The 16,154-nt window shown below is 40.5% G+C and overlaps 2 protein-coding genes and 1 long non-coding RNA gene across 4 annotated transcripts; 2 read left to right on the forward strand and 1 right to left on the reverse strand.

Moving 5' to 3' along the window:
• Positions 1-1,373: 1,373 nt before the first annotated feature.
• Positions 1,374-2,734, forward strand: LOC124054601. Its single transcript, XR_006842417.1, has 4 exons — positions 1,374-1,657; positions 2,012-2,076; positions 2,162-2,310; positions 2,393-2,734. It is a non-coding gene; the product is annotated as an uncharacterized LOC124054601 (long non-coding RNA).
• A 4,712-nt stretch (positions 2,735-7,446) lies between these two features.
• On the forward strand, positions 7,447-10,674 carry LOC124054599 (claudin domain-containing protein 1-like). Of its 2 annotated transcripts, none has more exons than XM_046380794.1 (4): positions 7,447-8,272; positions 9,340-9,447; positions 9,775-9,852; positions 10,316-10,674. In XM_046380794.1, exons 1-4 carry the CDS (start codon positions 7,981-7,983, stop codon positions 10,534-10,536), a joined length of 699 nt encoding a protein of 232 aa, XP_046236750.1. In that variant the 5' UTR covers positions 7,447-7,980; the 3' UTR covers positions 10,537-10,674. The 2 variants fall into 2 exon arrangements, with proteins under 2 accessions (XP_046236750.1, XP_046236749.1); XM_046380793.1 differs by having other exon boundaries at positions 7,451-8,272; positions 9,715-9,852.
• Positions 10,675-11,919: 1,245 nt separating this feature from the next.
• Positions 11,920-14,805, reverse strand: LOC124054600 (N-acyl-aromatic-L-amino acid amidohydrolase (carboxylate-forming) B-like). The gene is made up of 6 exons (XM_046380795.1): positions 14,288-14,805; positions 14,005-14,200; positions 13,775-13,868; positions 13,559-13,666; positions 13,304-13,416; positions 11,920-12,788 (listed from the first exon to the last, which is right to left on the reverse strand). The coding sequence occupies exons 1-6, from the start codon at positions 14,548-14,550 to the stop codon at positions 12,543-12,545; spliced, it is 1,020 nt and encodes a 339-aa protein (XP_046236751.1). The 5' UTR covers positions 14,551-14,805; the 3' UTR covers positions 11,920-12,542.
• Between the last annotated feature and the right edge of the window lie 1,349 nt (positions 14,806-16,154).

Raw genomic sequence — 16,154 nt, forward strand, 5'->3', positions numbered from 1 at the left:
CCCAACAACAACAGCTGCAGTAACAACACCTGTTCCAACAACAACAGCTGCAGAAACAACAACATCTGCAGAGACATCAACACCTGTTCTAACTACAACAACAGCTGCAGGAACAACAACAGCTGCTCCAACAACAACAGCTGCAGAAACAACGACACCTGTTCCAACAACAACAGCTGCAGAAACAACATCTATTCCAGCAACCACAGCTGCAGGAACAACAACACCTGCCCCAACAACAACAGCTGCAGAAACAACAACACCTGCTCCAACAACAGCTGCAGAAACAACACCTATTCCAACAACAACAGCTGCAGGAAGAACAACATCTGCAGAGACATCAACACCTGTTCTAACAACAACAACAGCTGCAGGAACAACAACAGCTGCAGGAACAACAACAGCTGCTCCAACAACAACAGCTCCAGAAACAACAACACCTGTTCCAACAACAACAGCTGGAGAAACAACATCTGTTCCAACAACCACAGCTGCAGGAACAACAACACCTGTTCCAACAACAACAGCTGGAGAAACAACATCTGTTCCAACAACCACAGCTGCAGGAACAACAACACCTGTTTCAACAACAACAGCTGCAGAGACATCAACACCTTCTGTAACAACACTGACAGCAACAACAACACCTGCTCTGACAACAACAGCTGCAGAAACAACAACATCTGTTCCAATAACAACAGCTGCAGAAACAACATCTATTCCAACAACAACAGCTGCAGGAACAACAACACCTACTCCAACAACACCAGCTACAGAGACATCAACACCTGTTCTAACAACAACAACAGCTGCTCCAACAACCACAGCTGCAGAAACAACAACACCTGCTCCAACAACAACAGCTGCAGAAACAACATCTGTTCCAACAACAACAGCTGCAGGAACAACAACATCTGCAGAGACATCAACACCTGTTCTAACAACAACAACAGCTGCAGGAACAACAACAGCTGCAGAAACAACGACACCTGTTCCAACAACAACAGCTGCAGAGACATCAACATCTTCTGTAACAACACTGGCAGCAACAACAACACCTGCTCTGACAACAACAGCTGCAGGATCAACAACATCTGCAGAAACAACGACACCTGTTTCAACAACAACAGCTGCAGAAACAACATCTATTCCAACAACCACAGCTGCAGGAACAACAACATCTGCTCCAACAACAACAGTTGCAGAGACAACAACACCTGTTCCAATAACAACAGCTGCAGAAACAACATCTATTCCAACAACCACAGCTGCAGGAACAACAACACCTGCTCCAACAACAATAGCTGCAGAGACATCAACACCTTCTGTAACAACACTGGCAGCAACAACAACACCTGCCCCAACAACAACAGCTGCAGAAACAACAACATCTGTTCCAATAACAACAGCTGCAGAAACAACATCTATTCCAACTACCACAGTTGCAGGAACAACAACATCTTCTGTCACAACACTGGCAGCAACAACAACACCTGCTGTGACCACACCTGCCAATCTTGCAACTGCTGCACCAACAGCTGTGGCACTAACAACATTAAGGGTGACTTTCAGATCTCTTCAAAACACATTTACAAATGACTTGAGGGATTCATCATCGGCAGCTTTTAGAAATCTAGCTTCAGTGATAAAGACACAGGTAAGTCTCACTTCCTGGAGTAAAATCTACTGCTAGTACAATGACAGAATTATTTTATAGAAGCTCTAGCCTCTACACAAATAATTGAAATGCTATGCTAACGAATTAGGTAACACTAAGATACTTACCTGTTCCTGCTGCTACTTAAATGTAGGTACAAAGGAAGAAAGCTAGACTATGGCAAGCAATTGTTCGTTATCGAAGAAAAGAGTAATAAATTATCCTCAACACTTACCTTCATCTATGCCTATATTACAAATGTACCACTTACTCAAATTTCCAGAAGAAATAGATGGAAACATTGAGAAACAGATGTAAAAGGTGTTAAATACAAATTGTTTTCTGTTTCTGCAGCTTGAACCTCAGTTTCAAATGACATTCCCTTCCTTGTTCAAGTCATTGGAAATTGTATCATTCAGGTAATGTTTGAAGACTCATTTTTTTTAACTGTTTAATAGCAGTGCCCAGTGTGATTTCAAACTGTTTATTGTTTTTTCTTTGCAGAAATGGATCAGTCATCACTGAAATGAATGTCACCTTTGAAAGTGCATCTGTGCCAAACAACACACAAATTACAAGTGTTTTGACCAGTGCAGCTTCAAACGTCACCGGCTTTGACATTGAAGGAAGCTCCATTACTGTGAATGGCATAGGTAAGTCAGCAAAACTGAATGCTAATTGGTCAAAATTCAATGACTGTGCAACTTTGTAAAACAAATGTTTTGGCCTAAACAGCTCTGACAACCACAGCTGCAGAAACAACAACATCTGTCCCAATAACAACAGCTGCAGAAACAACATCTATTCCACCAACCACAGCTGCAGGAACAACAACACCTGCTCCAACAACAACAGCTGCGGAGACATCAACACCTTCTGTAACAACACTGGCTGCAACAACAACAGCTGCCCCAACAACAACAGCTGCAGTAACAACACCTGTTCCAACAACACCTGCAGAAACAACGACACCTGTTCCAACAACAACAGCTGGAGAAACAACAACACCTTCTGTAGCAGCTGCAGAAACAACAACATCTGTTCCAACAACATCTGCAGTAACAACAACACTTGCCTCAACAACAACAGCTGCAGGAACAACAACATCTGTTCCAACAACAACAGCTGCAGAAACAACAACACCTGCCCCAACAACAACAGTTGCAGTAACAACACCTGTTCTAACAACAACAGCTGCAGGAACAACAACAGCTGCTCCAACAAATGCAGAGACATCAACACCTTCTGTAACAACACTGGCAGCAACAACAGCTGCAGGAACAACAACACCTGCTCCAACAACAACAGTTGCAGAAACAACACCTATTCTAACAACAACAGCCACAGGAACAACAACACCTATTCCAACAACAACAGCTGCAGTGACAACACCTGCTTCAACAACAGCAACAACTGCTGCAACAACAGCACATTCTGTAACAACAACAAAAGCAACAACATCAGGTCCTCCTGTAACAACAGCTGCAGCAAAAACACCTTCTCCAACTACAACACCTGTTGCAACAACAAGCACAGTTGTCTCTGAACCTGTCTATGTCGTATCAGCTGATTTGCCAGAAGAGCCTTTTTCAGAGGACCTCAGTAACCGCAGCAGCAGTCAATTCAAAAACCTTGAAAAACGTGTTGTCGACACAGTGAGTATTTTTTCTATTCAATTGGATAAACTTTCCTTTGAATGTGTCAAACTGAATGTGTTAATATTCAAAATTATAAAATTTTACATTTCATCATTATGTTAATAATTATCTAAAATGAAAATCAATCAAGAATCAGTAAAATTAAAAATTGAATTTGAATTGAATTGAATAAAATGCCAAATTGTCAATTGTTTTTTTTTAATAAGGGCTTCAATGCTGCTCATGGTTTTTCATTGTCTTTAATGATTTATTTTTACAGTGTACTGTCATATACAGAGCAAGATTTGGTCGACAGTTTGTCCGCTGTTTTGTGAGAAGCTTCCGGTAAAAACATTTTTTGCAGAATTTTGGTCTTGGTATCTTCCAACGTTGATATTGTCACAGGTAAATTACATATGACACCTGCCAACAGTATTTGACATTTGTTCTATTTCTATTTTTTGATACAGCCGTGTTGAAGATCCACAAACACGAGTGGATGGGACCCGAGCAGATATCGGAGTTGTGTTCAACCAGAGTACCCCTGCTGCAGATCTCCCACAGAATAATGTTGTTATTCAGGCCTTAGTTGAAGCTGTGAATAATTCAAACAATAGCTTCAATGTGAGCATAAGTTTGTCTTCAGTCGAAATATTATGTAAGTATACCAAACAATATATTTCAATCTAATCAGTCTTTATAAGTCTGTGAAACTGGCACCAAATTCAATTTGACATCAAACCAGGATAGAGAAATCCCTTTCGTTTTCTGAAGCAAATTTATTTACATATTATTTTGAAAATGTTTTAACAGCAAGTCCAGTTACTATGAATGATGTTTCTACAACTGCTGCACCTACTACTGCCACACCTGCAACTACTGCGTCTACAACTGCAGCACCAACAACTAGCTCAGCTGCAACTTCTACCCCTACAACTACCACAGCTCCAGCTGCCACAGCTACCACCACCACCACAACAGCACTTACAAGAGTGTCTTTCAGATCTGTTAAAAGCACATTTACAGTGGACTTACAGTTTTCATCATCTCAGCTTTTTAAAAGTCGGGCTTCAATGATTAGGTCACAGGTAAGTCTCACCCTTAAATCTGCTGATACTCCTCCTGACTTATTTCATCAGAGCTCACCCCTCTCTTAACAAAGTGAAATGTCATTTTAACATTTTTTGCAGCAACCCACAATTTGTAGTGTAATTGTGTTGTATGAATTAGGCAATGATATTTACTGGTTCCTGCCACTACTTAAAGAAGACAGTAAGAAAAAGGGAATAAATAATATTCTATTGTTTGTTTTGTGGGCGGGATGGTGGTGCAGTGGTTAGCACTGTCGCCTCATAGCAAGAGGGCTCCAGGTTCGAATCCTGGTCTGGGCCCTTCTATGTGGAGTTTGCATGTTCTCCCTGTGCCTGCGTGGGTTTTCTCCCGGTACTTCCTCCCACAATACCAAAAACATGCTCATTAGGTTTATTGGCTGTTCTACATTGCCCCTAGGTGTGAGTGTGAGAGTGTGTGGTTGTCTGTCTTTGACTGGCGACCAGTCCAGGGTGAACCCCGCCTCTCGCCCATAGTCAGCTGGGATAGGCTCCAGCTCCCCCGCGACCCTGATAGATAAGCAGTATAGAAAATGGATGGATGGATGGATTTGCTTAGTTAATATTGCTTACCTTTGGGTGCAGTACTGGGTTACCTCAGTGGATTTCCGTAGAATATCAACGTTTTTTACACCTTTTCCCCCAAACTTTTGTTTTCCAGTGTAGAATTCCATAAGTAAATAGCGTTAGAAGTAAAAATTATATAATTTGTTATTCCCTTATTCCCTGTACTTCATTGGTACCAGATTCATGCAATAATATTACATTGTAAATCAAAGACTTTATTGGAAAGTAGCACAAATTAAAAGAAAAATTGACAGACACATCCGGGGAAACATATCAGGGAAAACTGATATGGGAAACTACACCTTCATCCCACTGCACAGTTTTTTTCATATAAACACAGTAGTTTGGTGTTTTAAGGCAAATCTAGAAGTAAGAAGCGTTCCAGTACAATTTGTTTTTGACTCTGCAGATTGAACCAAGGTACCAAATGACGTTCCCATCCTTCAGGTTCTTGGAAGTGGTGTCATTCAGGTAACTTGTCAAAATTGATCTTTTTTATCCTTTTTTATAGTGGCCTAAAGTTGATATTTCAAACAATGTTTTTGGTTTCTTCTTCTCCTGCAGAAATGGATCAGTCATCAACGACTTAAACCTTAGCTTTGAAAGCACATCTGTTCCTAATAACACTCAGATTGCGAGTGTTTTGATCAGTGCAGCTTCATCTGTCAGCGGCTTCGACATTGAAATCAGCTCCATCAGTGTGAATGGCACAGGTAAGAAGTGCTGAGTGCTACTTGATCAAAACTTTCAGAGGTTGCACAAATATTTGTGAAACTAATGTTTTCTTTAATTTTCTCCTCATTTACAGTTTCTAGTGGAGTAAGCCACAAAATCAGTGTCGTCACTGCATCCGCCCTGGCACTGTTGTCATGGTTACTATCAAACCAGCAATAGTATCAAAGCTGATTTCCCTCTAAGTTGCCAACAGAACATGACTGCCATCACTGGCATGAAATAGCACTTTGTCGACAGTAAAAATTCAAGATTCATTGACTTAAGTCTTCATATTAACTTCTATTTGATTTAACTTTTCACTGACTAGGCACATTGATGACAGTGGATTAGGAGCATGTGTTGAACTGAACATGTTTCTGTGAGGGAAGATCCAGAGAGCCACTGAATCATCACATAAGCCAGACTGTACAACAACACTATTTATTAAGCTCCGGGGAGTCAGAAAATAATTGCACACTTGAACTATTAATGTATGAGATCAATGTAATTTGTATAAGCAAAAACTATTTAAAACGTACTTATTATTATTCTAAACTTATAATGATCTAAACTTTCTTGTATATCAAATGCATGTAAAATCAATCATGTATAGATTTCACTTTGACTGTTAGTTTTCTTATTTATTCAAAGTGTATTTATGTAATCATGCACATCTTTGTTGTCATTCTGTGAGATTTCTGCCTGAAACCAAGATCAGAATACAAGATCTTTGAAGGCTGTACAACAACACTATTTATTAAGCTCCGGGGAGTCAGAAAATAATTGCACACTTGAACTATTAATGTATGAGATCAATGTAATTTGTGTAAGCAAAAACTATTTAAAACTTACTTATTATTATTATTCTAAACTTATAATGATAAATGTTCCTGTATATCAAATGCATGTAAAATCAATCATGTATAGATTTCACTTTCACTGTTGGTTTTCTTATTTATTCAAAGGGTATTTATGTAATCACGCACATCTTTGTTGTCATTCTGTGAGATTTCTGTCCGAAACCAAGATCAGAATACAAGATCTTTGAAGCATTCACATTGTCTCCTGTTTGATATCTTTTTTGGTAATAGTTTCTCACAATGAGCAGGCCTCAGCCTCCTGCTTGCCAGAATGGGGTTTCTTGAGAAAGTGTGAGAATTAATTTTGCTTATGAGAGATGTTTTGTTCTTAAATCATCCCAATTTCAGAATAATCAACAGCATCGCAACTAGCAGTTAATTTTCCATATTAGCATTAAAAAACAAAAAACAGAAGCATTTCAATCAGTTCTTAGAAACCTGAACTTAAATTCACTGTGTGCTGTTTGATAAAGGCCTGGAAATAATAATAACATCCTCTATCATTTTACTTTAAATATCACAAAATGTTGCACAAGGTTTAAAGCCAATGATTAACTGATTGGCCAAAGCAAACTTTTTTTAAAGGAAGAAAGCCAACATTGTTTTTCACGTCTTGCTTTGTCTCATAAGGTCGGAAAGTAAACATTTTGGGGTTTACAGTTGAAAAACAATTCGCTTTATCCCATTTTAATCAATGATGAGAATAATCATTGCAGCCCTACTGTGATCTCATGTGGTTTACAAGATTCCAGCTTAAATCATTCATCTGAACACTTTGTCAAGATTTTATTTTCATATTACTGTTGTGTTGCTCATCTTGCTCTCACAGCCTCGCCTTCTGTTTCACTGATCTCTCAGTGAAGTCGAGGGCCCTGGTTCACAAACGGTTATTTTTATATCTGCTGATCAACGGAACCGGAAGAGGAAAACGCATGGATTAGTGTGTTTACAACTCACATCATTCCTGGGTACACCCGGCATCATCCTGCTGTCCAAAACAGACCCATGCAGTTTGCATTTGCAGGTTGGTGCTGCACAGGACATAGCGTATCTTCTAATACAGCACCTATTATACTTTCGTAGTGAGGACTCAGGGTTGTTATTAAGAAGCGGCTGTGTGGTATCTGCCGCAGCGTCGAGCCACCCACCATCTGTGGAAGTGGGACAAGGGAACAGATGGCGCATCCAAGCCGGCCTGCAGGGCTGCTGACGCTGACTCTTAGGACAGCGCTGGAGATGAGTAGTAGTCATTAAAATTAACAAAAAGGGCTGTCGTCGCCTGTTGTACGGCATATATTTGCAGACTTTACGATGTCAGAGTGACGTGGAAGAGAGCGTCTGACAGACAGCATCGCAAATCGACCAAATTGGTGCGCCACGACTCGACCACTGGCAACAACTTAATCCCCTTTGACTTGTCTCTGGCTCGATGAACAATGGTTGACAATCGCTACGCTACAGCTCTGGTCATCGCCTGCGTGTTGAGCATACTGGCCACCGTCTATCTGTCGGTGGCCATCGGCACGCAGCACTGGTACCAGTACAGCAGCCCCACCGTGCGCGGGGAGGCCAACGTGTCCGAGCTGCGCTCCCTGTATGAGGAGTTCATGGACGGGGAGTTTGATGAGAAAACATACAGCGACACACTGTTTCGTCTCAACGGGACCGTGGGCCTCTGGTGGCGGTGTGTGCTCGTTCCTGCCAACGCTCACTGGTACAAAGAGCCAGGTGAGTATGGCCTATATTGGTCGAGCTGACCCAACCTGCCCGACACCGATTAAGGTCACTTCCACAAATGAGTCATTGGTTTCTGCCTCAGAAGTTTCTCACAACAGAGCTGCTTGCTTGTTTCAGGTAATTAGCACCAGGTGTGGCCCTTAGGCGGGAATTGATCCGGCTTGCATTACAGATTGTAGCCAATTATATCCGGGTCACAGAGATGGACATTGGATTTTCTGAAAAATAAATACAGCTTTGAATTTAATGGGGGTTGTCAAGGGGTTTCGTGGTTTATTGGAGTTAGAAATCCTGTCTAATCTGATTTAAAACGTGGTTGTTTTATTTTAGTTTTGCACTCATTTGTTGTTGTGTTTTGTCAAGTTGTCTTAACTTTTTTCCACGCATCAACAAAATGAGATCCAGTCCCCTTCAGAGCTAAAGGAGAAAAGGTGATCCAGGCTGCATTATGTGACAGAAAATTTGGAACTCTTCCAACATAAATACTTGATAATATGATAGACTGTATCCAATCTCGTGCATCTATTGACCTTTATATTTGTTTTTCACGCGCCTCACTGTTGTGTAAGGCAGCATTAGTCCATCATAGGGGTACTGTAAGACTGAAACCAGCTATCACTTTCATTTCATTCTCAGTCAAAAAGAAAGACATCTTCATATTTGAAAAACCTGTACCGGTGGATGTTTAGCGTGTTGACTCAATTAATAAACTTAAATCAGTTACCACCATTGATGCAGTTAACTTTCTCTTAAGTCGAGTAACCATTTGATCAACTGAACATTTCAGCTCTTGATTTCGCTTGGTGAGTTGGAGTTTCTCCCCAGACACGCAAAATAATTCAATAGCTTACATTTTCAGTATAAAAATATTTTGGTATATTTTGAAAAATGAAACCAAACATTCTTTGTCTCTGCTAGTTGATGTGATTCATCTGCTGCAGTATGTCCGCAGGAGGTAGAAAGTATAGACTGGAAAGTATGCAAAGTATGCAGAAAACAAGTTTATCAATGTAAATGTGGCTTGATCAGATACTGGTTCTTTTTTTTCTCTTTTTCAGATGCGAAGGTGGCGCTTGAATGTCGAAGCTTCACTCTACCTCAGCAGTTCACTCCCAAGTACAAAGAGCCAGGAAACCACAACAGTGGAGAGGACATGCTGCGCACCTGTAAGTTCATTCACAATAAGGTTCACCCACATTTAGAAGTTCAAAGTAACATGAAGCTGTAAGAAAATTCGCATCAGATTTAGGCCTTTCTCTGCGTAGTGCATTAATTATGACAAGTATGTGATGTTGAATAATACATTGCCCCCAATCAGGGCGGCTTTCTCAGCCATGCATAAGAAGGTGAGCAAATGAAGACCTTGGTTAACTGCCATGCCCGCAGACTTTAACTTTCCCTGTGTTTGTGTGTGTATATACACGTTTGTAAAGACTTGTGGAGGTTCCAGTTTCTGTTGCCACTGGTGTCCCTGGGTTTGGTGGTATTGGCAGGTTTGACTGGATTCTGCGCCTGCCTCTGCCGAAGCCTCACCCCCACCCTCGGCATAGGGGTCCTTCACCTGCTGGCTGGTAAGATCTGTGCAGTTGCATAATGTTACAAAGTGGCAGTTTTCACCATATGAGTGATAAAAGTGGTTTATTAGCCAGTTAAACTTGTGGAATCAGTTTGCTCTGACACACTGAATGCACACTAATGTGTGCATTAACAAACATCACATTTGGGGTCACTCACTGCATTCATCAACCCAGCTTCCAGCCACAACAGACAGACAAAGCTAGCAGCCACCTTTTGAACAAAATGGAGCAATTAGTAGCTAAAACTAAACAATTAATGACTAGAAACTTTAGCAGTGTGCAGACTAAAGCAATGCTACATTTTACCAACCAGACACAAGCGCAGCAACACCTGAGCTTCTCCCATTATAACAAGCCAAAATATCTGCAAGAAAAGATTTTAAAAGATTTCAAGCACAGAAATTTGTCAAATCATCGAACGATGCCGCTTTTTGTCTCCTCATTCTGTGTCCTGCAGGTCTCTGCACCTTAGCCACGGTGTGCTGCTACTTGGCGGGGATGGACCTGCTCCACAGGGTGTCGATGCTTCCTGATAAGGTGGATGGCTCCCTGGGGTGGTCTCTCTACTTGGCCCTGATTTCCTCACCACTGCACATGATGGCCGCCGCACTGCTAGTGTGGGCGGCACGCAGCCACAGTCAGAACTACTATCGCATGACGGCATACCGGGTGGCATAGATGGAGATTCAGTTCCAGCTTCAGGAATGGGATGTGGGTTAATCTTTGTGTATTTTGCCCAACGATGGATTAAAGTGCATGTACTCTATAGTAACGACCCTGTCTGCTGCATTAAAAGATTTGATTTTTATCCCTCTAGTTCTGGGGTTATGAAATTGGTTTGAAAAAGATGTGTATAGTAAGACATATGCTTGGTTCTGAGTAACTTAACACCAAGCATAAAAGCGTTAGCTGTGTCTCAGTTTCATGTTACCCATTCACTGACTGCAGGTTCTGAATATGAGGCGTATTCACACTGGAAAGGTGGGTCAATTAAAGGATAATTAATGGTATTCACTAGAGCTTCAATGATTAGTCGATTAATCCATCGATAAGTATTTTCATCATCTGTTAATCGTTTCAATAATTTTTCAAGCACAAATGTCAAACATTTGCTGCTTCCAGCTTCTTAAATGGGAGGATTTGCTGCTTTGTTAGATTAAATTAAATAAAATTAGGGCAACCAAATAAATTATGGCTCAAACAAGTTCAGTTTTTAGGATAACGCAAAGCAGGGATTTCAGGTTACAACTTGGACTGTCGGAATGATTAATGGGACGTGGCTGTGTTATTTTGTTTGTGTCAAATGCAATGTTTTCATGATAGCAAAAGCGTAACTGTGCACACATTTTAAATCTTGGCTTGGTAGAATTTACCCAACCTGAAACACACCTTTCCAGATGACGTTTTTAAGTGATCACACAGAATAGCACAGTTTGGTGTGGCGACTTTCCCCCTTTTGTCTTCAGTTTTACGAACAGCCAACGGTATGTGAAGGTGTACAGGACGCACCCTGAGTGTCTTTCTGTGGAACTGCGGCAAGACAAAAACCTTGACGAAAACAATCAGTTTTTTATTTTGACAAGAGGATTTCTGTTGTGTAAACAGTCTTTTACTGTAGCTGCTCCAAACAAAGCTGAGGAATGTGGCAATGAATGCCAGAGAGACAATGGCTATTACTGTTTGTGTTTCCATTTTATTCTATTTCTGTCATCCACCCTTTTTTTTAAAATGGCAATGACATGTTTGTTTATGGCTATTATTAAGGCCAGATTTGTTCAGAATTTGTTAACCCAATGCTTTGTTTTCTTTGCTATTTTCAAGCACATTTTTAATGTTTCTATCTGATTTTATAGATTTTTTTAGAAAAAGATCAAAAAGTCAGAATTTCTTTAAATATAGTAGTTTTTTTTGGTTTGTTTTGTTTTGGGTTTTTTTGTTCTTGTTTTTTTTACCATTTTGTGCTTTTTTTCACCCCTACATGCTCTCATGTAAATTGGTTTTGTGAATTCAGTTGTGGTTGTTATTATTTATTTAATTTATATTCATTCCTTTATTTTTTACTCATTTGTTACCACCATTTCAGTTCAACAGGATTTCTAGAGGAAGAGTGTTTCCCTTTTAGGCATTATGAATGTAATTTAAAGGCCATATTGCGGTAAGCTACAATATTCCTTTGCACTTAAATTATTGTTGAACATATCCTGAATATTGTTGTAGTGATCAATAGTGAATTTCTATTTTTGATTATGTAAATTTCCCAAAAATAAAAAAATGTAAAAAAAAAAAAAAATACCATTATTACCCCAAAAACCCATGCTGTGTGTGTCCAGGAAAATATCAATTACTACCGGTTGTACAAATGATGCACTGTGTGATAGGTCTCATGATAAAGCAGATTGTATTTTGCCTATTCAGCCCTTTACTTCAGAAAAAAGTTATTCTGTCCCTTAATACACTGTAGTGTGAATATAACAGATGTATGACTGTGCTTTTGTGACCCTTCGATGAATGTGTTGTTCATTCTGCACTTGTGAGCTGAAATGGTCAATAACTGTAGGCTACACTTCAATATTGTGTGAGTGTATGTAAGCATACACATTGCAAACACCTGCTGTCATTTCAATAAAAATAACATTGTTGTTAAGTTAATTACACAGTCTCCCAGGTCTTTTAAAAGTCCGTCATCACTCATCTTCCTCTGATGCACATTCCTGTTCATTAGCCTGTTGCTCCTGCTCCGTCTGCACCCGGATTGCAGGTATCATCACACGCCTTTTCCTCGCCAGGGAAAGAGCGATGCTCTTCTCGTAATAAGCACACTCATTGATGAAGAAAGGATAAAGAGGTTCGGTGCCTTTGTACCTCAGCGTTTCACCTGAGAAAGTCTGAAACAGGGGGTCTTCAGGGTGGAGGAGGCAAAAGTCTCGGTCCTGTGGCGAAGGAGAACCAACAAGCTTGATTGCTAATGAACAACACGTGCAAGATTTTAAATTTGCAAGGTTGTCTTCACATATGTGAGTGAAAAGGGGTAATTTTGTGCTGCACTCATATAAAATTATGAGAAAATGTCAGTTTTGAGAAAAATAATTAGTTTAACTTTGTAATTTGAGGAAAAAAAAGAAAAAACTCTAATGTTTACACTCAGAACTAACCAAACTGATTTTATTCAACACTAAAAGAACATTAAGAACATTAAGATCCACAAACCTGCAACCCTAAAAATGATGACAGATCTGACACAGCATACATGTGTCTGTTACAACAGAACCTAGACTGAGAAACTCACAATTTTATCCTACAGGCTAAAGACCATCTACATTGTTAGCAGCGCAAAGTTCAAAAGTCAGCATCTGTGATGTTACTGGGTGTGTTAGTGCCCAAGATCTGAGTGCTTTTTCCACTGCTGTTCAAATCTAACAAGACGCAAATACCTTTCAGACTGTACCTGGAGTTGAGGATGAATGGCTGCTGTGATGTTGCGAGTCTCCCTGTCTCTTGGGTAGTCGATGTGGTTAATCATGGTGAACACGTCCACGGATCCTTCTTCAAAAATGGTACCTGAAAACAAAAGCCGGAGAAGAATAAAAAGTGGATTTTAAGCGAGACCAAAGGGGGTTTAAGAAAGATAAAAGACTTGTGACAGTTTGGAGTCACGTCGCAAAGCAAAAATACTCAATTGGTAACCTGTGCTTAACTGCACCTGAGTTGAAGAAATGGACCCAGTCAAGCATGTGCTGCACCCCACATTTCATTGCAGTATAGATGTTTGACCTCACTACACCGTGTGGTTGGGGGCCGATCTCCATGGCTGCAGAAAATGGATTGTAGATGACAAAGTTTCTCAGTATTTAAATACTTTTGAGAAACTGGAGCTACAGTAAAACTAAAATAAAAATAAATAAATAAAGCAACGTACCAAAGCCATGTTTTCCCACTGAATCAAGAGAATATGATTCTTTTTTGGAAACATCAAAATGGATGTACCTCATTGGTATATCTGGCATCTGCCTCTGAAAGTGATATGTCAAACTCAACTTAGATTTCGAGCATAACCAACCTCAATTCTTTGTTCCATTTAGCTGATTCTGGAAATTTTCTCAAACATGCAGGGTGAACCGATTTTCCTTGAGTGTGTTTTGTGCTTGCCTGCAGGTATCTGAATATGTGCATGCAGATCCAGTCATGGTCAGAGTAAGCAATGAGGCACAGGCCCATGTTGGCTGTTGTGTTGTGGAGGTCACACACAAGATCCACCGCCTCAGGACTCCCTTTGGGACCCAGCATGGCATTCAGTTGTCGGGCTCTGGTTATCTCGTAGGGGGTCGTGTCTGATATGGGCCCACTGTGAGACACATAAATAATCAGATCACAACTCATCATGGTCACAGCTGTCAACGTGCACACCGTCAACCTCTCGGCGCCACCTTACGTGAGGGTGGCGTGGGTGAAGCAGCGGTTCAGGTCAGTGTTGATGTATCTGCGGCACTGCAGCGTGGCCGTTGGGTTCGACAGCACCATCAGCACTGACATAGGCTTCTTCTCCTCCTCTTCCTTCCCCTTCTCAACCACTTTCTTCTTCGCCTTCAGCAGCTCTCTCACCAAGTACACCCCAGACAGTTCATTGCCATGGGTGCCGCCACACACAGCAACTCTAGACAACCTCGACAAGCACACCACCTTGTCTACATCCATCTGAGAGCAGGAAGAGACACGGTGGGAAAAAAGGGCAAGTAATTTGAAAGCATATGCAACAACAAAATATATTTTTTTTCTGTCTTCCTGTGTTACTGTATATTATGCATCCAGCTCTGTGTTCAAACACAACTGGTATTTATATACTGATATATTTTATTCAGCACTGAAACAGCTCGTGCTTGTTTCGTTCGGTGACAGGTGTCAGTTACCCCAGTGTTGATGTCACTGGATACACTGTAGACAACACTGCAGCACAAAGGAGAGATATCAATTTGTGTAACCTTACCTTGTTTTTCTGAAAAACTGTAAAGGGGTAGTTCCGGCTTTTTAAACCCTAGCAATGTGCTGTGCCCTAAAAGCAGCACTGAGACTGAGAGACTGTTTAAAGTCTTCTACCCGAGGAGAGCTTGTAGTAAAACAGGACAAACTGTCAGCTCTGCTGTCACAAATGAGGGATGAAACAAATGACGAAGCATCATACTCCACATCTTACCCAAGCCGTTAGCTTTCTCTTCCCTGTCCCTCCTGCTGTTTACCCTCTTCCACCCTCTCCCAGGCTTTCATGCAGCTTTACTGATTCAGCATTCCCATCCCTCCCTCTGTACAGGCTGTAACATCCTGTTATGCAAACTCTCACCGTCTCTACCACCTCTTGTCCACTGCTCTGCACAGTACTATACTGTATCATAGGCAGGGTGTGTCCTGAGTGCGGCGTGGTGTATTGGTTGCTTCCTTTGGTCCCAGCAGCTGTGAGGTCCAACTGCAAGCCCCTCCCCAACTTTTCCCCAACTCCCTGTTTCTCTCTGCCCCATGTATAGGATGGTAGGTTCCAGTCTGCCTTTCAGAAAATTGGTTGAAAATAGATCTGCTGGCATGACACAGCAGGAGAGGCGCCTGTGGTGTGTGCAGTGAAAGAAACGGCTTCTCTCACAGGGAAAAAAAACAAGAGAACCAGCTGGTGATTCAAAAAGAACACATTTAATTTTTAACTGTTAATACAAGGAGCATGACTGCTAAAGATTAAAAATTAAAATAGCAGGTTAAATATTGGCTTAATGCCCATTTTTCTTTTATTGTCAAGTTACATCATTTCCATATTTAGTAGGTGTTATTTCTTTTATTAGAAGTTAACATTTACTTTTTTAAAATTTCTCTAATGAGTTGTGTAATTGTTTGCTGCTTTTTACTGCCTGACCGATGTGTTTGCATGTTTATCAGCCTATATTTGTTTCTGTACCTATAAAAAACATTTTGATAAAGATGCCTCAAATCTTTTATGTAGTGACCAAGATATTTACAGTTGAAGTCTACAGCCATGCTCACTGACAGCAGAATATTTAGCTATATCAGCATAATAATATGTTTAAGTTAAACCTATATGTTCACCATAAGTTTAGTGCATTAACTAATCTATAAAATTAGTTTATCAGGCACTTTGTCATGAACCATAGTAGTGAGCAAATTACAATTTTGAGCTGACTGATGATAATTGTAGGTAAAAATGTTAAGCTATCACAAAATTTATTACAATTGTGACATGAATGTCTGTCAAATTTCATGATAATGATAATTTCATGAAATAGTTATTTTAGTCTAAATAT

Source organism: Scatophagus argus, chromosome 23 (genome assembly GCF_020382885.2).
Source record: "Scatophagus argus isolate fScaArg1 chromosome 23, fScaArg1.pri, whole genome shotgun sequence".
NCBI classification, from domain to species: domain Eukaryota; kingdom Metazoa; phylum Chordata; class Actinopteri; family Scatophagidae; genus Scatophagus; species Scatophagus argus.

Coding starts and splice junctions, on each gene's coding strand:
- LOC124054599 (XM_046380793.1), top strand. CDS start 7,981: ATGGTTGACAATCGCTACGCTACAGCTCTGGTCATCGCCTGCGTGTTG. Junction 8,273..9,339: donor TCACTGGTACAAAGAGCCAG/GTGAGTATGGCC, acceptor TCTCTTTTTCAG/ATGCGAAGGTGGCGCTTGAA. Junction 9,448..9,714: donor AGAGGACATGCTGCGCACCT/GTAAGTTCATTC, acceptor ACGTTTGTAAAG/ACTTGTGGAGGTTCCAGTTT.
- LOC124054600 (XM_046380795.1), bottom strand. CDS start 14,550: ATGGATGTAGACAAGGTGGTGTGCTTGTCGAGGTTGTCTAGAGTTGCT. Junction 14,201..14,287: donor TTCACCCACGCCACCCTCAC/GTAAGGTGGCGC, acceptor TGTGTCTCACAG/TGGGCCCATATCAGACACGA. Junction 12,789..13,303: donor CCATTCATCCTCAACTCCAG/GTACAGTCTGAA, acceptor CCTTCGCCACAG/GACCGAGACTTTTGCCTCCT.